General features: G+C 43.7%; 1 protein-coding gene across 1 annotated transcript in view; it reads left to right on the top strand.

Annotated features, from left to right (window-relative positions):
* Positions 1 to 22,621, top strand: part of vps39 (VPS39 subunit of HOPS complex) — a 79,097-nt gene that overhangs the window by 19,656 nt on the left and 36,820 nt on the right. The window contains exons 5-10 of the mRNA XM_067991174.1: positions 2,665 to 2,759; positions 4,997 to 5,095; positions 12,400 to 12,492; positions 14,855 to 15,038; positions 16,641 to 16,761; positions 17,901 to 18,021. Of these exons, the coding sequence (XP_067847275.1) occupies positions 2,665 to 2,759; positions 4,997 to 5,095; positions 12,400 to 12,492; positions 14,855 to 15,038; positions 16,641 to 16,761; positions 17,901 to 18,021 (713 nt within the window). The remainder of the gene's footprint in view (positions 1 to 2,664; positions 2,760 to 4,996; positions 5,096 to 12,399; positions 12,493 to 14,854; positions 15,039 to 16,640; positions 16,762 to 17,900; positions 18,022 to 22,621) is intronic.

Below are 22,621 nucleotides of genomic sequence, written 5' to 3'. Positions count from 1 at the left end.
AGTCAAATGCTGCCTTGATGTCAAGGGAAGTCACTCTCACCTCACCCCTGGAATTCAGCTCTTTTGTCCATGATTGGACCAAGGCTGTAATGAAGTCTGGAGCCGAGTGGTCCTGGCAGAACCCAAACTGAGCATCAGTGAGCAGGTTATTGGTGAGTAAGTGCCACTTGATAGCACTGCCGACGACACGTTCCATCACTTTGCTGATGATTGAGGGTGGACTGATGGGGCGGTAATTGGCCGGATTGGATTAGTCTTGCTTTGTGTGGACAGGACATATCTGGGCAATTTTCCACTTTGTTGGGTAGATGCCAGTGTTGTAGCTCTACCGGAACAGCTTGGCAAGAGGCGCGGCTAGTTCTGGAGCACAAGTCTTCAGCACTACAGCCAGGATGTTGTCAGGGCCCATAGCCTTTGCTGTATGTAGTGCACTCAGCTGTTTCTTCATATCACATGGAATGAATCAAATTGGCTGAAGACTATCTTCTGTGACGGTGGGAATATCGGGAGGAGGCTGAGATGGACCATCCACTCGGCACTTCTGGCTGAAGTTGGTTGCAAACGCTTCAGCCTTGTCTTTTGCACTTACACTCTGGGCTCTGCCATCATTGAGGATGGGGATGTTTACACAGCCTCCTCCTCCCGTTAGTTGTTTAATTGTCCACCACTATTCACGACTGGATGTGGCAGGACTGCAGAGCTTTGATCTGATCCGTTGGTTGTAGGCTTGCTTAGCTCAGTCTATAGCTTGCTACTTCCGCTGTTTAGCATGCATGTAGTCCTGTGTTGTAGCTTCACCAGGTTGGCACCTCATTTTTATGTACTCTTGGTGCTGTTCCTGGGATGCTCTTCTGCTCCTCATTGAACCAAGGTTGATCCCCTGGCTTGTTGGTAATGGTAGAGTGAGGGATATGCCGGGCCATGAGGTTACAGATTGTGCTGGAATACAATTCTGCTGCTTCTGGTGGTCCACAGCGCCTCATGGATGCCCAGTTTTGAGCTGCCAGATCTGTTCTGAATCTATCCCATTTAGCACGATGGTAGTGCCACATAACACGTTGGATGGTGTCCTCAGAATGAAGACGGGACTTTGTCCCCACAAGGACTGTGCGGTGGTCACTCCTACCAATACTGTCATGGACAGATGCATCTGCGACAGGTAGATTGGTGAGGATGAGGTCAAGTAGGTTTTTCCTTCGTGTTGGTTCTCTCACTGCCTGCCGCAGGCCCAGTCTGGCAGCTATGTCCTTCAGAACTCAGCCAGCTCAGTCATTAGTGGTGCTACCGAGCCACTGTTGGTGATGGACGTTGAAGTCCCCCACCCAGAGTAGATTCTGTGCCCTTGCTACCCTCAGTGCTTCCTCCAAGTGGTGCTCAACATGGAGGAGGACTGATTCATCAGCTGAGGGAGGACGGTAGGTGGTAATCAGCAGGAGGTTTCCTTGCCCATGTTTGATCTGATGCCATGAGACTTCATGGGGTCAATGTTGAGGACTCCCAGGGCCACTCCCTCCTGACTGTATACCACTGTGCCACCACCTCTGGGTGAGTCTGTCCTGCTGGTGGGACAGGACATACCCAGGGATGGTGATGGAAGAGTCTGGGACATTGGCTGAAAGGTATGATTCTGTGAGTATGGGTATGTCAGGCTGTTGCTTGACTAGTCTGTGGGACAGTTCTCCCAATTTTGGCACAAGTTCCCAGATGTTAGTGAGGAGGATTTTGCAGGTTCGACTGGGCTTGATTTGCCTTTGCCGTGTCCATTACCTAGTGGGTCCGTCCAGTTTTATTCTTATTGTGACTTGTTGTAGCGGGATTGTACAACTGAGTGGCTTGCTAGGCCATTTCAGAGGGCAGTTAAGAATCAGCCACATACTGGCCAGGCGGCTGGTTTCCTTCCCTAAAGGGCATTAGTGAACCAGATGGGTTTTTACAACAATCTGGTGATTTCATCGTTACCATTACTGTTACTAACTTTTCCAGATTTTTATTTAATCAACTGAATTTTTAAATTCCCCAGCTGCCGTGGCGGGATTTGAACTCATGTCTCCAGATTATTAGTCGAGGCCTCTCGATTACTAGTCCAGCAACATAGCAACTATGCCACCGTACCTATACCTGAAGGTTGAAGACAAATTAAATCAGGAAGTAGTGATTGGACGAGACCAGACTTTGGTTTTATTTGTTCGTTGTAGGTGGAAGGGAAGACTGAAGGAGGTGAGGAGTTTTGAGGCTCTGGGAAAGAATGAGTTAGAGTAGGAGATGGTGCAGTGTGTTTGAAGTGAACGTGATTGTGTAGGTTTAATAACCCTGTCGGATTTTGGTAAGTATAGTGGCGTGTTAGTTTCATCCCATGTTCGTTTAAGCTGTGAAAAGCATCCAGCAGTACAATTATACATTTTTGACATCCCAAACCGGAGAGAGAGCATTTTGAGCTCTAACACTAGGCTGAAGTACTAGTGCTGGTGAGAGCAACGTGAGGTAAAACAGTTAGAGTACCACACAAAAGTAACACATTAAAGCATACTGGCTAAAGTGAGGTTTTCCTACAAAATATAGGCATCAGGAGGCCAACACCAATGGCAACACTGATGTGTATCTGGGGGAGAGTGGGGAGAAGGTAGTTTCAAATTACATTAAAATATTTTCTCTCTCTCCCTACAGAAAGTAATATTTATGTTCATGACTTACTCACATTCCAACAAATTACTATGGTTACAAAGGCTAAAGGCGCCAGTCTGTTTTCATGTGACTTGAAGGTAAGAGGCAAGGTGTACAAAACTGCAGCATTACTTATGCCCTGCAGGAGTATGGGAAGTCTCCCCAGTAACAAACCTAAAGATAACGGTGATGCAGCACTCAACTTATTTTTTTTGATTGGGCGTCACTAATAATCCAGAGAGAGAATATAAGTAAATGAGAGTGTGTATTTCACTGCTGGTAATGGTCTTTTTTTTGCCACCTTGCTCCATAAGCAGATGAACAGACTTTTTTGAAGAAGAAAAATCCCCCCACCCCCTTCCAAAGTGTTCTGCCGTCTTCTTCTGAAGCTGCTGGGGGTACGCTTCTACAAGGCGGCTCTCCAGTACCTTGTTCAAGTGGCCATCCATGTATGAGTCTGGACAGTGATGACTTGGGGGTGAGGGCGGTAAGAGAGGACAGTTGTGCCAGCTGACACTCGCGTGCATGCACTTTCCAGCAGAAGTCACTGGATACTTTTCCCATCCTTTTTTAATCCATAGACACAGAGAGCACCCAGCTGAGGGAAGCTGTCTTGTCTCAGACCATAAATCAAACCTGGCACCTTCGTGGTTTAGTGTTATACTGGGCAGTGCCTTCACCTGCCGTTATATTCTGGAGTACAGGCGCAGAGTTTAATGTTATATGCGGATGTGAATAGCTAATTTACTGTGTACAATCAGTTATTAGGAATTTGTTCCAGTATAACTTAACTTAACGTATTTTAAAAAGTGAAGGACTGCAGGATGTCTATGCTTTGAAATACGTTTGTATACTAGGCACCAAACCTTTATTGCCACATTAAACCCTTTATTTCATGTTATCTCCCATGCCACCCCTCCTCTCATTTTTATTTTAGTTCCTTGTCTTTTTGCTATGCATCACTTTCCCCAGCAAGGGAGGAGAAATTGCTCCCTATGTGAGGTGGATGAGATTGTGAATCTGGTATGTGGGGAACCCAGAGAGCTGCACTGCTGTTTTCATAGAATCATAGAAGTTTACAACATGGAAACAGGCCCTTCGGCCCAACATGTCCATGTCGCCCAGTTTATACCACTAAGCTAGTCCCAATTGCCTGCACTTGGCCCATATCCCTCTATACCCATCTTACCCATGTAACTGTCCAAATGCTTTTTAAAAGACAAAATTGTACCCGCCTCTACTACTGCCTCTGGCAGCCCGTTCCAGACACTCACCACCCTTTGAGTGAAAAAATTGCCCCTCTGGACCCTTTTGTATCTCTCCCCTCTCACCTTAAATCTATGCCCCCTCGTTATAGACTCCCCTACCTTTGGGAAAAGATTTTGACTATCTACCTTATCTATGCCCCTCATTATTTTATAGACTTCTATAAGATCACCCCTTAACCTCCTACTCTCCAGGGAAAAAAGTCTCAGTCTATCCAACCTCTCCCTATAAGTCAAACAAGTTTTCGTATGAAGTTTTCATTCATCTCTTACTTTGATTTTTATTAACTAATGAGCCAATAGCTGACATCTACAAAACTGATTGTTGGTAAATATCTAATTGCTCTTATGAGGCTCAGTGTATAAATGCGCATGGTGTTACATAATCAACAATATTCTGAGGATGGAGGACAGAAGGATTTTAATCTTGGTAATTAGAGCATAATTGACTGACCCCTTCTCTTCTGAAGGCATTGACTCCTTGACAGGGCATGTTTCTATGGTTGCCAGACACCTCTGATAACTCACCCAATGAGCCATTTTTACATGAGTCTAGATAGTGGCAAACCAGTCAACCATGGCAGGCATCACAGCTGAACCTGATCCTGTTATTACCTGACGCATGCACGCATAAATGTACACGTGTGCATGTGCATGTATCAAAAGCAGGTACCATTGCCTATTTTCCCCTTCTCTAACTTGGGTACAGAGGCTAATCATGGTGCCCCTGCCGCCATCATGCCTAAGATCAGCAAATCCAGTACAAACCTGGCACCTTCTGGCTGGACTATGTGGCTCAGCCCCTTATTGCCTTAACTAGCAGAGCCATTGGGAGATCTCTGAAATAGAGTTTGATGCTTGGATTTGAAAATTTGTTTTCCACCTTCCTTTGACTGTAGTTCTAGGCTGGCTTGCATCAACAGTGAGGATCTGGTTACAGTGATGGTTGTGAATGTTATGCATCCACATGTACAATAGTGAAAAGTAAAAATGCTGGTGTAAATTCAGTGTAAGTTGAGGGTCAATTCGTTTCTTACGATCAGTTGGTAACATGTATGCTATGTTTTCAGCGATCTGATGGCGATGAGCTGATTCTCAATATATGTGTAGCTGTGAAGAAGAAACTACAGCTTTATTACTGGAAGGACCGGGAATTCTATGAAACCCAGGTGAGGCATCCTTAATTGAGGAACGCTCCAGGAAAATAACCAAAAAAGCAGATAGCTGGTGCTTATCTGGAATCTGTAACATCCTGAGGGGCAAATAGAAGTGCAGTAATGTTTTAAGTACAAAATTAGCCTTTTGTTCCATTTTTCAAACTCTTCTCTGTGCTGTAAAGTGTCCAATCTTTGACTACTTTGTGATTTCATTAATGTTGTTATTGAGTTGGATCAAACACGTGAGAGCAGCTACTGTCGACATCGAGGCAGCATTTGACCAAGTATGGCACCAAGGAGCCCAGTAAAACTGAAGTCAGTGAGGGTCAAAGGGAAAACTCTTAATGTAACTTGGCTGTCGTTGTTGGAGGTTAGTCCAGATAGCCCCAGTCTATAACTGCAGAAGTTGCTCAGAGAAGGCCTAACCATCTTCAACTGCTTCATCAATGACCTTCCCTTTGTCATAAAGTCAGGAGTGAGGCTGTTTGCTGACGATTCTATAGTGTTCAGTTCCATTCACAACTCCTCTGATAATGAAGAAGTCCATGCCAACCTACAACAGGACCTAGATAACATCCAGACTTGGGTTGACAAGTGGCTGGTAACATTCGCGCCACAAAAGTACCAGAAAATGACCAACTCAAAAAACCTAGCCACTTCTCTTCGACCTTCGGTAGCGCTACCATTGTGGAGTCCCGCATCATCAATATCCTGACAGTCACCATTGACCAGAAACTGAACTGGACCAGGTATATCAATACCATGGCTACAAGAGCAGGAAAGAGGCTGGTTATTCTGCAAAGGGCGGCTCATCTCCTGACCCTGAAAGATTCTCCACCATCTAGAAAGCTCGAGCCAGGAGTGTGATGGATGGACGCAGCTGCAACAACACTGAAGGAGCTTGACAATATCCAGGACAGAGCAGTTTGCTTGGTGCCCCTGCCACTAAACACAAAAGCAACTCACCAAGGTTACTTCGACAGCACCTCCCTCTCTTCGAATCTCTATCGCTGAGAAGAACAAAAATAGCAATGTTGTGGGACCACCATTGCTTCCAACTTTCCCTCCAAGTCGCACACCATTCTGACTTGGACAAACAGTGAAACCTGTAAATTAGAGACACCTAAGGGTCTTGCATCAGATGTCCCTATTTTCAAAATGGTCATTGTATGTACAGTAAACCAGATGAGCCAAATATCCTGGGATTGGCTGTATCTCCTGCAGCGTTCCTTTTTTTCACCCTCACCTGGGATTGTGCCTAATTCTGGAGCCCTGCCAAAAGGATTTGATTTCAGTTGGGTTTCCCAGTTCATTGCCATCCCAGGGTCCTTTTCCATTGAGGGAGGCATGTCCTGATCCTGGGATCTGCTACGTTAGCAGCCTGCACAGGGCGAGGTGGCTGCTGTAGGGCCGGAGTGCCTGGAGATCCCAGCCAAATTGGGGGAGATTAATGTCCTGCAGACCCCTGTCTGGGGCCCCCTCCCTCCATGTGCTGCAGCTGCTAATGCTTGAAGTGCTGGGGGTGGGTAGGGGGCTGTTAACTCATCAGTACCTGACATACTGGTGGAATAGGGTTGCCAACTCTGGTTGGAGGCATGATCACGTGATGTAACCGCATGACATCTGACCATGTGACATCGGATCGCGTGATGTCATCACATGACATTGGACTTCTACAAATGTTATTTGATTTAATGTACCTTATAAAGATTGGCTCCCCTGTAGTTGCGTATTTCGCTCCAACAGCAGTGTGCGAGAAGTTCAAAGAACCAGGAGGCCACCCGTGAGGGTGAAGAGGGGAAACCATTCTCCCCATTTCTTCTGCCCCCACTCTCCATCTCTTTCCTCTCCCCCCATTCCCCAGTCTCCATCTCTCTCTCTCTCCCCACTCCCCCATTCCTCAGTTTCCATTTCTCTGCCACCCCCCCCCCCCCCTGGAGTTCTTTACCCAGCATCCATAGTGACAGAGAAACTGTCCTATCTCTGAGCAGAGCCATGCAAGCATTCAATCCCAGAGATAGAGCGGTTTCTCTGCCACAATGGATGCTGGGTAAAGACATCTCCATTACACAAAAGCCATTTTTTCTCCCACTGCCGCCTCGCGCTTACCTGTTTCAAGGTGTAAACGGACTTGGTGCATTGAAGGCTGTCCGTAGTTCGCAATTCGCGAGTGTCCGTTATTTCAAGGTGCAGTTTGTATATTTCGCAAAGTAAATTATTTGGGAGTGTCAATGAGCGTCCATTTTTTGAAGCTCTCTGTTTCTTGGCGATGTCTGTTTGTGCAGGTTTCACTGTATATCACCATTCGTTTATCTTCATTGGGTCAGAATTAAGGAATTGCCTACCTAACACTATCGTGGAAGAACCATCATCCAAGGGCTGCAATGGTTCAAAGAGAAAGTTCACTGCCACCATCTCAGGGTAACTGGGGATGAGCAATAAATGTAGACTTGCCCATGTTGCCCACCCACATGCCAAGTACAAATGTTAAAAAAAAACAGGTGTCTTTGCTTTAGCCACTTGCTCACCTAGTTGGTAAAACAGACCAACTCCATCACAACTTATCAAATATGTTGGCAAGTAAAGCTTGTTTCAATAATTTTGCTTAATTTCAGAACTGCTAAAGTGGTTGATTTGTTATTGAACATTGAAGGATCAATTGTTTGAAGCGTTGTTTTTGTCAATGGAATGTTTGGTTGGTTGCACAATATATTGGAATAAAGCCATTTCCATTTTGGTTATAATACAGCTCGGCCATGTGAGTTGATGGCATTCACTCTTGAATGGATGTTAAGAGCCCCAGGTGAAATGAGTTTGGCTGATGAGGAGCCTATGATTTGCATTGATGGGATTATTTCACTCAGGAGAGGCTATTCGATAGTTTTGAAAGTGGAAATCTCCCACTGGGGTTGGACCTGCTTCTTTATACATGAGATCAGTATTATAACCATACATGTATAAACTTTAAACTGTACACCCAAACAGCTTGCAGACTATGGTATTAAATCTTACTCTATACTTTCTGTGCTTCAAATGACTCTGTAACCTACATCAATCACTCGGAGTCTCAATATTTCCTGATCAGTTGGAAGCAGGTTTTCAATCATTTGGATTTATTAGTATAGATCAGCTGGCTCCATTAGAACTATTGTGTTAAAGCGACCGAAGTTCAAAGTGGTCTGCATTCGGAACATAACACAGCATCAATTGGCTATCTAGTTGCGGTGTAAACTAGGGTTGAGATTGCAGAGGTCATAGTTGAGAAGGTGCAGGGTTGCAATGAACACCAGTATTAATGACAGACAAGGTGCATTCCATTCTCTATATGCACTGTACAAGATCCATGCAACAGTAATGGTGTGCACTGCAGATGGAATGTGGCTGCAGCATTTTATTTTATTTCTGATGTTTTTGGTTTGAATCTCTACCATACATTGAATAGCCATTATTTTGAACATTGAAAGGAATTCCACCAGTTTGTTCCATTGATATTCCAAGATAGAGTCCTGGCTCAAACCATGGTTCCCAAACCAGTACATGCCCACTTTGGAGGTTACACATTGAAGGTAGCAAGGGCACAGAATGTACTTGGTGGTTGGACTTGAATGTCTATCATCAAGAGTGGCTCGATAGTACCACCACTGACGGAGCTGGCCGAGTCCTAAAAGACGTGGCTGCCAGACTGGGCTTGAAGCAGGTGGTGAGAGATCCAACATGAGGGAATAACCGACTTGACCTCATCCTCATCAATCTACCTGTCGCAGGATCATCTGTCCATGGCAACATTGGTAGGAGTGACCACCGCACTGTCCTCGTGGAGACCAAGTCCTGCCTTCACACTGAGGATACCCTACATCCTGTTGTGTGGCACTACAACCATACTAAGTGGGATAGATTAAGAACAGATTTAGCAGCTCAAAACTGGGCATCCATGAAGCACTGTGGGCTATCAACAGCAGCAGAATTGTATACCACCAAAATCTGTGACCTCATATCCAGTTTATCCCTCACTCCTCCATCACCAACAAGCTAGATGACCAACCCTGGTTCAATGAGGAGTGTAAAAGAGCATGCCAGGAGCAGCACCAGGCGTATCTGAAAATGAGGTGCCAATGTGGTGAAGCTACAAAACAGGACGAAGCATCATGCTAAAGACAGAGCTAAGCAATCCCACAACTAACAGATCAGGTCAAAGTCCTGCAATCCTGCCAAATCCAGTCGTGAATGGTGGTGGACAATTAAACAACTACGGGGGTAGAAGGAGGCTAAAGCTGGATAAACACATAAGGGAGAAAGGAATAGAAGGATATGCTAATAGGGTTAGATGAAGAGGGGTGGGAGGAGGCTCATGTGGAGCACGAACACCAGATCAGTTGGGCCGAATGGCTTGTTTCTATGTATGTATGTATTCTCATCCTCAAGGATGGCAGAGCCCAGCATGCGAGTGCGACAGACAAGGCTGGAGCATTCACAACCATCTTCAACCAGAAGTGCTGACTGCAGATCCTTCTCGGCCTCCTCCTGAGGTCCCAACATCACAAATGCCAGTCATCAGCCAATTCAATTCACTCCATGTAATATCAAGAAACGGCTGAGTGCACTGGACACAGTAAAGGCTATGGGCCTCGACAGTATCTCAGCTGCAGTGCTGAAGACCTGTGCTCCGGATCTAACCACACCCTTAGCTAAACTGTTCCAGTACAGCAAGAACGTTGGCATCTACCCGATAATGTGGAAAATTGCCCAGGTATGTCCTGTCCATAAAAAGCAGGACAAACCAAACTCAGTCAATTACCACCCCATCAGCCTACTCCCAATCATCAGCAAAGTGATAGAAGGAGTCGTCAGCACTCGTCTCCAGACCTCATTACAGTCTTGGTCCAAACATGGACACAAGCTGAATTCCAGAGGTGAGGTGAGAGTGACTGCCCTTGACATCAAGGCAGCATTTAACTGAGTGTGGCACCGAAGTGTCTTTAAAAAAAAATTAAGGCAGTGGGGATAGGGGAAAAACTCTCCAGTGGCTGGAGTCCGTACCTGGCCCAAAGGAAGATGGTTGTGGTCGTTGTAGGCCAGTCTTTTCAGCCCCAAGGCATTGGTGCAGGAGTTCCTCAGGACAGGGTCCTAGGCCCAACTATCTTCAGCTGCTTCATCAGTGACCTTCCCTCCATCATAAGATCAGAAGTGGGGCTGTTCACTGATGATTGCACAGTGTTCAGCTCCATTCGTATTCCTTAGAAAATGAAGCTGTCCTTGCCCGCATGCAGCAAGACCTGATCAACATCCAGGTTTGGGCTGATAAGTGCCAAGTAACATTGCCTGACACTTGTGTGGCACTAATGACCATCTCAACAAGAGAGAGCATAACCATCTTCCCTTGACATTCAACGGCATTACCATCGCTGATTCACCTGCCATCCTCATCCTGGGGGTCACCATTGACTAGAAACTGAACTGGATCAGCCACATAAATACTATGATTATTAGAGCAGGTCAGCAGCTGGGTAGTCTGTGGCAAGTGGCTCACCTTCTGACTGCCCAATGCCTTTCCACCATCTACAAGGCACAAGTCAGGAGTTTGATAGAATACTCTCCACTTACCTGGATGGGTGCAGCTCCAACAACATTCTAAGCGCGACACCATCCAGGATAAAGAATTCAAATTGATCAGCACCCCATCTACTTAAACATCCACTCCCTGCACTTTCAGTGTACCGTGCCTACAGAGTGTGCTGTCTACAGGATGTACTGCAGCAACTCGCCAAGGCTTCTTCGGCAGCACCTCCCAAACCAGTGACATCTATCACCTAGAAGAACAAGAGCAGCAGGTACATAATGCTATCATCTCCAAGTTCCTCTCTAAGTCACACACCATCCTGGCTTGGACATGTATCGCTGTTTCACATTGTCACTGGGTCAAAATCCTGGAACTCCCTACCTAACAGCACTGTGGGAGCACCTTCACCACATGGACTGCAGCAGTTCAAGAAGGCGTCTCACCACCACCTTCTCGTGGGCAACTAGGGATGAGCAATGAATGCCGGCCTTGTCAGCGATGTCCACATTCTGAGAGCGAAGTAGAAAAACACTTTGTACAAAGCAGCCAAATAGAGTAATTTGCATGCTCAGGCCTTGTAGAGGGTGCAGAGGGGATTTGCTAGAATGATACCTGGGATGAGGGCATTCAGTTATGTGGAGAGACCAGAGAAGCTGGGATTGTTCTTCTTCGGAAAGAGAAGGTTAAGGGGAGACTTAATAGAGGTGTTCAAAATTATGACTGGTTTTTGTGGAGTAAATAAGGGGAAACTGTTTGTTTCCACTGGCAGGAGGGTCGGTAACCAGAGACCACAGATTTTTAAATAATTGACAAAAGAAACGGGAGATGAGATTTTTTTTACGCAGCGACTTAGATCTGGAATGCATTGCCTGAAATGGTGGTGGAAGCAGATTCGATAGTAACTTCCAAAAGGCAATTGAATATATATTTGCAAAGAAAAATCTTTGCAGGGCTATGGGGAAAGAGGGGAGTGGGACTAATTGGAGAGCTCTTACAAAGAGCTGGCATATGCACAGTGGACCGAATAGCTGCCTTCTGTGCTGTTTGATTCTATGAAACAGAATATGATGACCCAAAACCTTCAAATGTCTTGATACCACAGTGTTCCAAGGTGACTTGTAGTGCTGGAGCTTCCCATCTCCATTTTCTGTACAGCTTTGACATAATTGGTTCATATGTGAGGTTGAAAGAATAAGGAAGGATATTAGGTTCCCTACAATAAATGTGCCCTTCCTTATTCTTTGCACATAATTTAACCTCCACACACACAATACCCTCCCTGCTTTCTCCTTCGTACCTCTCTGACTTTAAAGTTTAAACTCCAAATTATAATAGCTTAGAACCTGTGCTGCTGAACAGAAAACAGATATACTTGAACCCCTATAAGTGTCTTGATGGGAGACCATATGACTAATGTGCTTCCTAAATGGTGTAAAGCTCTTAAAGTGGCAGTGTACAGCTCATTGTTCATATGATGGCTTATTGTCTTGCATGTGCAGTTCACACAGTTGTATGAACCAGACTGTTTGGCAAGGCAGATAGTGCAGACAAATTCGACAGCTGGATAGCTTTTTTGGCAAAAGAAATTATTGAAGTATGTAATGGAGAGTGTGTAGGGCTTCAGGGCCAGTTTGCTGAGCCACAGTGATCTGCTGGCCCTATAAGTTCCTATATGAGCTGAAGTACATTCAAAGAATGAGGAAGACTGTATCTGCAGTAAGCAATCTAAACCAATTAACATCTGTCTTTGTTGTTATAGGCGGATTTCAGTGTTCCTGATGTTCCCAAATCCATGGCCTGGTGTGAGAACTCCATTTGCGTGGGCTTTAAGAGGGATTACTATCTTATCAGGGTATGTAGGTCAAATCTTTTCAGGACTGCAGTTTGTAAAAAAATTAGTTTTAATAGAAAACTGGTATGTCTGTAAAATGACTTTCCTGTGAATTTCCTGTGGTGTGCAATACAAAGCCCAGTGAGACTGCAGAAACAGATGGCAGAGGATGGATAATGAGGACCATCCACGTTTTCCACTGTGTATTTGCTGTATTTGTGACCTAACAAGAAATTTAGAATGTTCTCTGAGGGTCAAAGTTAAAGCAATGAATACCATGGGATTGCTGATCAATGATGGTACAGTATTACAGCAATGGGAAACTCATACTGTTTACCTGTGCATTTGTCTTTGTTCAATTTAACACATATAAACATGTAAAGGCTCAGTTTGAATGTGAAGCAATGTTAGAACTGTGAAACAAAATGTGATTAAGACCTAGAAGTTAGGGAACATGATCTCACCTTCCTTGCATTTCTTTCCTGAACATTCCTGATATTCCTCAACAATTTTATTTTAAATTCCACAAGCTTTTGGAGGCTTCCTCCTTCGTCAGGTGAACGGTGTGGAACGCTGACGAAGGAGGAAGCCTCCGAAAGCTTGTGGAATTTAAAATAAATTTGTTGGACTATAACTTGGTGTTGTAAAATTGTTTACAATTGTCAACCCCAGTCCATCACCGGCATCTCCACATCATCTCCAATTCGGAATAAGATGGTCGACCTACATACTGCTCCTGGTAACTGACTGTAGTTGATCAGTTGGACTTGGTGTCCTGTGTATATAGGACTCAGGACATTCCCCAATCTAGGAAGTTATTTGTCTCCTTTGCTAACAAGTTTTAGCTGAGTACGATTCACCAGGGAAAAACCCAGAAATGTCAAAATTTGAATTTGCACATTCCCGTTGGATGAACAAAGCAGCATAGATACATGCAACAGACATTGGTAAATGCAACAGCATTGCTGTAGCTAAAAAAGATTCCCAGAATAAGGTACAAATCACTTGTTCTCCCTTCCCCCATCCCATAATTATATTAATACCTACAATAAGATGCAACATTTCCCAAAAGGCACCACCACCCCATTTTTGTTTGATCTCCATTTCTAAAATGGTTTAACTTGATAACATGGAATTCTGCACCCATGCACCCCACCTTGTGTGCTAACATCCGTCGTGGTCCCATAGAGACAGTTTACTATGGACAGAATAAACAAAATCCTTGGTTGAGCCTGATGCGTAGTTGTGCTGCGATGGAGGTCTGGGCTCTTCTTCACGCCCTGTTCAGAGCTTGCGTAAATGAAAACCAGCTCTAAATGAAGATGATTTTCAGTTTATGAAATTTCTTTGTGCCGAAGGGAGCACAGAGAATAGATCATTTCATCCAGGCCCAATAGTCTTCTAAAATTATTCCACCTTGCCATGAGTATGCTGAGATAGTTCTTTCTGCTTGAGAGTGGGGTGCTGAGATCTAAGATCTCATTTGCCGTATGCTTATATCCAAATACATAAGCCCATTGCAGGTTAAAATGTTGAATATTGTTTTTCTAACAGAAGGTTGCAGATTCCTGGAAGGGTGGGAGGGAGGTAGAATTGCATTTGGTTGTCTATTAGCATAGGGACCTGAATGTAGCATGTGCACTCATCTTGGGACAATACGTAAATTCTTCATGCAGCTACTGGGTAATCTACCAAATAAAAGAAATTCTCAGAGGCATTGCCATCAGCAGATCCTCAGCAAGCTGCAAATTATAGAATGATGACGCTGGAGAGAGCCTCCCCCAGAGATGGAAAAAAGGATGGCAGGCATCTGCTGGCTGATCATAGAACAGCAATGATACAATGGAGTTTGTGGTCAAGTCATTTCAACCTGCTGAGAGTTGGTGAGAGGCAGCAACTCAAGTACGATTGGGGGGGGGTTGGAGTATGGGAACATGAAAGGTGTGATTTTAGTCCTGAATTTGGCATGAACAAAATACAATTGATTCATTAGATACATAGTTTATCTGTATACTGCTGAGATTTCTCACCTTCACCTTGGGTTGATCCAGTCATGAAGGCAGGTGGGCTCGGTCTCCTGTGGGGAATTGCCTGAACTCCTGATAGCTATCCCCCCATAACAATGTAATCTTACTGTCTGAAAAGATGTGTTTTTACAGTCACAGGCAGCGATTGGGAACAAGGCACGTGGAAGAATGTGATTGTAAAAATATATCTAACCAGTCTCTTTCGTGGTATGGATTAAGATTTATTGAATAAATCCACTTATATCATAAGCGTGTGTGAAAGCTGTCTCTTTACAGATGGCATTGTTGTGGGTTGAATTGATTTTGAATCAATAACTTGTATACAAAAATAACCTTTTCTTCTCCTTACCAAATAGTTGGATGGAAAAGGCTCAATAAAGGAGCTTTTCCCAACTGGGAAGCAACTAGAGCCCCTCGTGACTCCCTTGGAGGACCAAAAGGTGGCAGTCGGGCAAGACGACTTGACAGTGGTTCTGAACAAGGATGGAGTCTGCACTCAGAAATGTGCCCTGAACTGGACGGATATCCCTATTGCTATGGGTGTGTAAACTTTAAATAGATTACTCCAAGTTCTTAATTCTATCTAATAGATTTTTTAATAGGATTCCTGTATATGATTTGCAGGGTACTTACATGTTATTACTTCATACTTTGAGGGCTACAAAGCTTTAAGGATGTTAATTGATGGATAGAGCCCAGTCAGAGCAAACTGTATAGCAGTTGATCTGAGCCTCTATCTACCCTATCAACTCTTTCAATCATCTTGAAATACTTCAATTAGATCACCCTACAATCTTCGATACTTACGGGAATATAAGCCTAGTCTATGCAACCTGTCCTCATAATTTAACCCTTTTAGCTCAGGAATTATTCTGGTGAACCTGTGCTGCACCCCCTCCAAGGCCAATATATCTTCCTAAGGTTCAGTGTCCAGAACTGAATGCAGTACTCTAAATGGGGTCTAACCAGAGCTTTATATAAATGTAACATAACTTCCACTTCTGTATTCCAGACCCCTTGAGATAAAGGCCAACATTCTATTAGCCTTTTTAATTATTTTTTGTACCTGTCCACTAGTTTTTAGTGATTTCTGTACTTGGACCCATAATTCTCTCTGCTCCTCCACAGTTCCTAGCTTCTCACCATTTAGAAAATACTCTGATCTATATTTCTTGGGTCCAAAGTGGGTGACCTCACACTTCCCCACATTGAACTCCATCTGGCACAGTTTTGCCCACTCACTTAATCTATCAATGTCCCTTTGCAACTTTCTGCTCCTATCTATACTATTTACTGTGCCACCTAACTTGGTGTTGTTAGCTAACTTAGATATACAGCTCTCTATTCCTTCATCTACGTCATTTATAAATATGAAAGCTGAGGCCCCAGTACAGATCCCTGGGGGACACCCCTAGTTACAACCTGCCAATTTGAGTACATACCCATTACCCCATCTCTCTCTGTCTCCTACCTCCTAACCAATTCCCTACCATGTCAATAGGTTGCCTCCCATTCCATGTGCTCTTTGATTTGGCCCAGGTTGCTCTTGCATATTCCCTAGTGCCTGGCTCCAGAGTCACGTGGACATAGACCTGGTGAGTGGTGGCACACCTGCCTTCTCAGTGTGGGGAAATGATTGGAGGGGAAATAGTATGAGAAGCTTCCCTCCTAATTTTTTCACTGTTCCTGCCATCCTTGCTTATGTACTGTTCCACAGACATTGCTTACCATGCATGCTATTCCACTATGAGGACATCACAGTTGAACCTGATCCAATACTGACGATACCTCCATGTGTGCCTTCCCAGCACTGGGTGGTGAGCAGGAGCAGGAATACTGGTTGATTTTATCATCTCCCAGTCAGCCGTACCATGATCACTGAGGCTAATTGTTGCACCACAAATGCTCTGGCTGAGGTCAGGTGAATCAAGAGAGTCTGGGAATTGATCTTAAACCCGCTGTTGGGTCAACTGCTTTAAGAGTACTTGCTGGAGTTGGGGGGTGGTGGGAAAGGGGAAACGGGAACAAAAAAGCACTGAATGTGCCCTTCCCACAGGGACTGAAAAAGAATGTCCATTAATGCTCAGAGAAAGTTAATGGTTCTCAGCAGCTGTATCCATTTTATTTTATTGTTTCCAATAGAACATCAGTCCCCTTATATCATAGCGGTGCTGCCGCGATATGTGGAAATTCGCACTTTCGAGCCACGCCTGCTGGTGCAGAGTGTGGAGCTGCAAAGGCCCCGGTTTATCACGTCAGGAGGGTAAGTGAGCCTCTTTCGCCCTTCCATCGCCTACCTCCAAAAGCGCACACATCGCATAGCAGAAAGGGTCTTCAGCAGGAAGTGAATCCTTCCAGGACAGGCCACTTCACTCAGCTGGGAACTAATACAGCTGGAAGACTGAAGTGCCACGTGGCACAGGGACTTGAATGCACAGCCACAAGGTGCGAAATCGAGTGTTGTGTCCACTATGTTACTGTTGCCTGCAGGCTGCATATTTGTGTAGCTGAAACCATCAGATATGCAGTGCGGATGGGTTAAATGCACATTCAAAACCATGTGCTATTGTACTAGTCCTGGATGAACAGATGGCAGTCTTGAGAGCCTCAATATCCTTCCTATAATGTGGAGTGGACATAGTACTCTAACTGAGATCTTATTAAGGTATTATATGGGCTCATTATTATCTCTTGTCTTTTATTTTCTATACTCCTTGTGATATAACCTAGAATTTCCATTAGATTTTTTTTACATTTTATCAGCCTAGGTGCTGCCTTTAATGTCCTGTGAACCTGTACCAAATCCTTCTGCTCTTCCACAACACTAAACCTACTTCCACTACTGATGTTATTTTTATTATCTAAGTGTATCACCTCACGCTTATACAGTTCAGTAAATTAGTGCATCCTCTACTTCCTCCCTGTTTCCACACTGATTGCATCCTTCTGTTTCACAACATACCAGGTAGGCTCAGAGTTGGGCTTCCCTTCAGCCACCTTCACTGTGCTTATTTTCTGTCATCCTTTTCCCCTCAGCCATGAGGTCTGCATTGTCTTACCAATAAATGAGAATCGCTGTTGTGAGTGTCTGTTTCTACTTCCATTGGCTTCATTGTGATGCTGCAGTTTTTTTCTTGGTTGAAGGATGAGGAGCATGAAGGCAATGAGCAGATGTGCGCTAGAAGCATGCAAGTAGCAAGCTGCTTCCACCTAATCTCCTTTCTTCCCAAGACTGCTGAATTTCTTACGGAAATATTTTAATTTCATGATCAAACAAGTTGTGTCTGCAGTAGTTTGTGATTAAACCAGCTAGCTGGGAATTATAATGAATGATAGAATATAAGTGTTCATCTCTTTCAATCTCCTCTTTCTCCCCCGATGGCCATCAATTCCTCTTCCCAGGCCTAATATTGTCTACGTGGCCAGCAATCACTTTGTGTGGCGACTGGTACCTGTTTCAATTGCAACTCAGATCCGACAGCTTCTTCAAGACAAGCAGTTTGAATTGGCATTGCAGCTTGCTGTAAGTATTTACAATATGCACCTTAGTTATTGCATGTGTTTTAAATCACCCTCAAAAAACTGTCAATATCTATATGTGAGGCTCTTGATGTCCATATGTCTCCCTGAGCTGGGAGGGTGAAATGACCTTGCCTATGGTATGATCCTTGACTGCAGTTTTTTAAGTATCGAATCAAGTGATGGGGCAGGATCATAGGGTTAAAAAGTAATGTGCTCCTTATATTGAGAGATGTGAAATATGTACTGGACTAATTGGCACAGACTGCTTTCACAGGGCAAGAGGAAGATTGTGATTTATCATCGCTGGCTGTAACTTTTTTTTTAAAAAGTGAATTAATGCACATTCAAGGAGGACATGGGCAGGTAGCAGATTGGGCAGATAAGTGACAAATGCAGAAAAATGAAAGGCAGATTTTTTTTTAATAGAATGAAAGAACAGAGATCTAGGGATGCAGATGTGGAGATCTTCAAAAGGGAGTGCAGGTGAAAAAGGCCATCAATAGGCAAACATAATTTGGGGTTTTATACATGGGGTATTTAATACAAAAGCAAACAGTGATGAATTTGTACAAGACGCTGAATAAGCCACATTTGGAGTATTGCATGCAATTCTGGTGGTGAAGGATTTTTAGAGGCAGGATTCGCTAGAACAATACCAGGAATGAGTAGTTATATTAGGTAGCAAGGCTCAAAAAATTGGTACATTTTCATTGGAACACAGAAAATTAAAGGATGATCTATTACAGGTTTTCAAATTTATTAAAAGTTTTGAAATGGTAAATAGTGAAAGATTGATTTTGTGATTGACAAATCAGTAACCGGGGCACAGACTGAGGATTATTACTGCAAAAATTGAGGAAGTTAGAAGAATTTGCTTTCTCTACAGAGGGTTATTTGAACATGCAACGCCTTATCACGTTGTTGAGGCAGAGCACGTAACACTATTTAACAAAAAATTGGATAAGTATTTGAAAAGGAAGGGACATGACGATGGGGCAACGCAATGGGATTATTAGGTAGCTCCATTGGAAGAGTTAGCATCATAGAATCATAGAAAGGTTACAGCACGGAAGGAGGCCATTCGGCCCATGGAGTCCACGCCAGCTCTATGCACGAGCAATCCAGCTAGTCCCACTCCCCGCCCTATCCCCGTAACCCTGCACATTTTTTTGTTTCAAGTACTTATCCAGTTTCCTTTTGAAGGCCTCGATTGAATCTGCCTCCACCACTCCCTCAGGCAGTGCATTCCAGATCCTAACCACTCGCTGTGTAAAAAAAGTTTTGCCTCTCGTCACCTTTGGTTCTTTTGCCAATCACCTTAAATCTATGTCCTCTGGTTCTTGACCCTTCCACCAATGGGAACAGCTTCTCTCTATCTACTCTGTCTAGACCCTTCATGATTTTGAATACCTCTATCAAATTTCCTATCAACCTTCTCTGTTCCAAGGAGAATAATCCTGGCTTCTCCAGTCTATCCACGTAATTTAAGTCCCTCATCCCTAGAATCGTTCTAGTAAATCTCCTCTGCATCCTCTCTTAGGCCTTCACATCCTTTCTAAAGTGCGGTGCCCAGAACTGGACACGATACTCCAGTTGTGGCTGAACCAATGTTTCATAAAGGTTCATCATGACGTCCTTGTTTTTGCACTCTATGCCTCTATTTATAATGCCCAGGACCCTGTATGCTTTTTTAAACCATTTCTCAACCTGCCCTGCCACCTTCAACGATTTGTGTACATATACCCCCAGATCCCTCTGTTCCTGTACCCCTTTTTAGAGTTGTGCCCTCAAGTTTATATTGCCTCTCCTCATTCTTCCTACTGAAATGCATCACCTCGCATTTTTCCGGGTTAAACTTCATCTGCCATGTCACCGCCCATGCCACCATCGTGTCTATATCCTCTTGAAGTCTATCACTATCCTCCTCACTGTTCACTACCAAGTTTTGTCTCATCTGCAAATTTTGAAATTGTGCCCTGTTCTCCCAAGTCCAAATCATTAATATATATCAAGAAAAGCAGTGGTCCCAGCACTGACCCCTGGGGAACACCACTGTACACCTCCTTTTAAGGTAGAAACAACCGTTCATCACAGACACAATGGGCCATATGATGACTTCCTGTGCTGTAATTTCTGATTCTTTGGCCATTCATTATAATTTCTAAAGTAAACAGTCTATATCTGTAAACAGGTACTTAAAGCTTCTTGAAATAATTCAGAACAAATGGGGATATTCAATATTGTACAGAAGCTCTCGGGCAAATTATGTGGCTGACTTTTGCAGCCAGCCGAAACTAATTTGGTGACATGAGAATGTGTTGTATAAAAGGAGCTGAAGTAGTGGCCTTTTTGTTTTCAAAAAAAAACTCTGCCCTTTAATCACTGAATTATGTTACTGTGCTCAGGCTTTGAACCCCATATGTGCTTTTTAGCTGTTTAAAGTAATTTAAATACCCTATGAGGGGGAAAGGAAGGGTATCTAAAGCTAGAGCTCCTTGGATGACTAAAGAAATTGTGATTAAAATGAAACAATAAAAGGAGGCTTATGATAAATTTCAGGTTCATAATTATGTAGAGAATCAAGCAGAATACAGAAAGTGCAGAGGAGAACTGAAAAAGGAAATAAGAGGGGCAAAGAAAGTGAATGAGAAAAGATTAGCGAGTAACATAAAAAGGAACACTAAAGTATTTAATAAAGAGTAAAAGGGTAGCCAAAGGAAGGGTGGGGCCGATTAGGGACCGAACAGGAAATCTTACAGATGACAGTTGTAAAATTGTTTACAATTGTCAACCCCAGTCCATCACCGGCATCTCCACATCATGGAAATCTTAGAGGCAGAGGGCATGGCATAAATGAGAGGATGCTGCCAACGTCACAATAAAGGAGAAGGTAGTAGAGAACTTGGATAGGATAAAAATAGATAGAGTCGTCATTTTAAAGGCTGGCAGCACTCAAAGTAGAAAAGTCTCCCGGTCTGGATGTGATGCATCTTAGATTGCTGAGGGAAGTCGGGAGGAAATAGCGGAGGCTCTGGCCACAATCTTCCAATCCTCCTTAGGTATGGCAATGATGCCAGAAGACTGAAGGGTTGCAAATGTTACACCCCTATTCAAGAAAGGGGAGAGGGATAAACCAGGTAACTACAGGCCAGTGAGCCTAATGCCAGTGGTGACGTAAACTTCTAGAGACAATAATATGGGACAAAATTAATTGTCACTTGGAAGAGCATGGGTTAATAAATGACAACCAAAGTGGATTTGTTAAATGCAAATTATGTCTGACAAATTTAACTGAGTTCTTCAACGAAAAAACAGAGATGGTTAATGAAGATAGTGCAGTTGATGTTGACTTTCAAAAAGCATTTGATAAAGTGCCACATAATAGATGATAGCAAAATTGAAGCCCGTGGAATTAAAGGGGCAGTGGCAGTGTAGATACGAAATTGGCTAAGAGACAGAAAGCAGAGAATAGTGGTGAACGATTGTTTTTCAGACGGGAGGGAAGTATACAGTGGTGTCTCCCAGGGGCCAGTATTAGGACCAGTGCTCTTTTTGATATATAATATACAAGTCGATAAGGCTGTTAAGAAGCAAATGGGATTCTTGGCTTTATAAATAGAGGCATAGAATACAAAAGCAAGGAAGTTATGGTAAAGCTTTACAAATCACTAGTTATTAGGTTTAGGCCTCAGCTGGAGTATTGTGTCCAATTTTGGGTACCCCACTTTAGGAAGAATGTCAAGGCCTTGGAGAGGATGTAGAGGAGATTTTCTAGAATGGTACCGTGGATTGAAGGACAGTTATATGGAGAGGCTAGAGAAGCTGGGATTGTTCTTGTTAGAGAAGAGAAGGTTGAGGGGAGATTTAATAGAGGTGTTCAAATTTGAGGGGTTTTATAGGAACAGGTGTAGGCCATTCGGCCCCTCGAGCCTGTTTTACCATTCAATTAGATCTTGGCTGATCATTAGATCGAACTCCATCTACCTGCTTTGGTTCCATAACACATAATACTCTTGCCTAACAAAAATCTATCAATCTCAGTTTTGAAATTTTCAATTGACCCCCAGCCTCAACAGCTTTTTGGGGGAGAGAGTTCCTGATTTCCACTCCCCTTTGTGTGAAGAAGTGCTTCCTGACATCACCCCTGAATGACCTAGCTCTAATTTTAAGGTTATGCCCCCTTGTTCTGGACTCTCCCAGCAAAGGAAATAGTTTCTCTCTATCTACCCTATCAACTCCTTTGATCATCTTAAACACCACAATTAGATCACCCCTTAATCTTCTATATTGAAAGGAATACAAGCCTAGTCTATGCAACTGCCTTCATAATTTAACCCTTTTAGCCCTGGTATCATTCTGGTGAATCTGCGCTGCATCCTCTTTGATAGAGTAGATCGAGAGAAACTGTTTCCACTGGCAGGAGGGTCAGATTTCAGATAATTGGTAAAAGAAGCAGGGGGGAGATTTTTTTTTAATACAGTGAGTTGTTATGATCTGGAATGCATTGCCTGAAAGGGTGGTGGAAGCAGATTCATTAACTTTCAAAAGGGAATTGGATAAATACTTGAAAAGGAAAACTTTGCAGGGCTGTGAGAAAAGAG

Source organism: Heptranchias perlo, chromosome 10 (assembly GCF_035084215.1).
Source record: "Heptranchias perlo isolate sHepPer1 chromosome 10, sHepPer1.hap1, whole genome shotgun sequence".
Lineage (NCBI taxonomy): Eukaryota > Metazoa > Chordata > Chondrichthyes > Hexanchiformes > Hexanchidae > Heptranchias > Heptranchias perlo.
The sequence above is the reverse complement of the archived record's forward strand: the minus strand, read 5'-3'. Positions and strand labels throughout refer to the sequence as shown.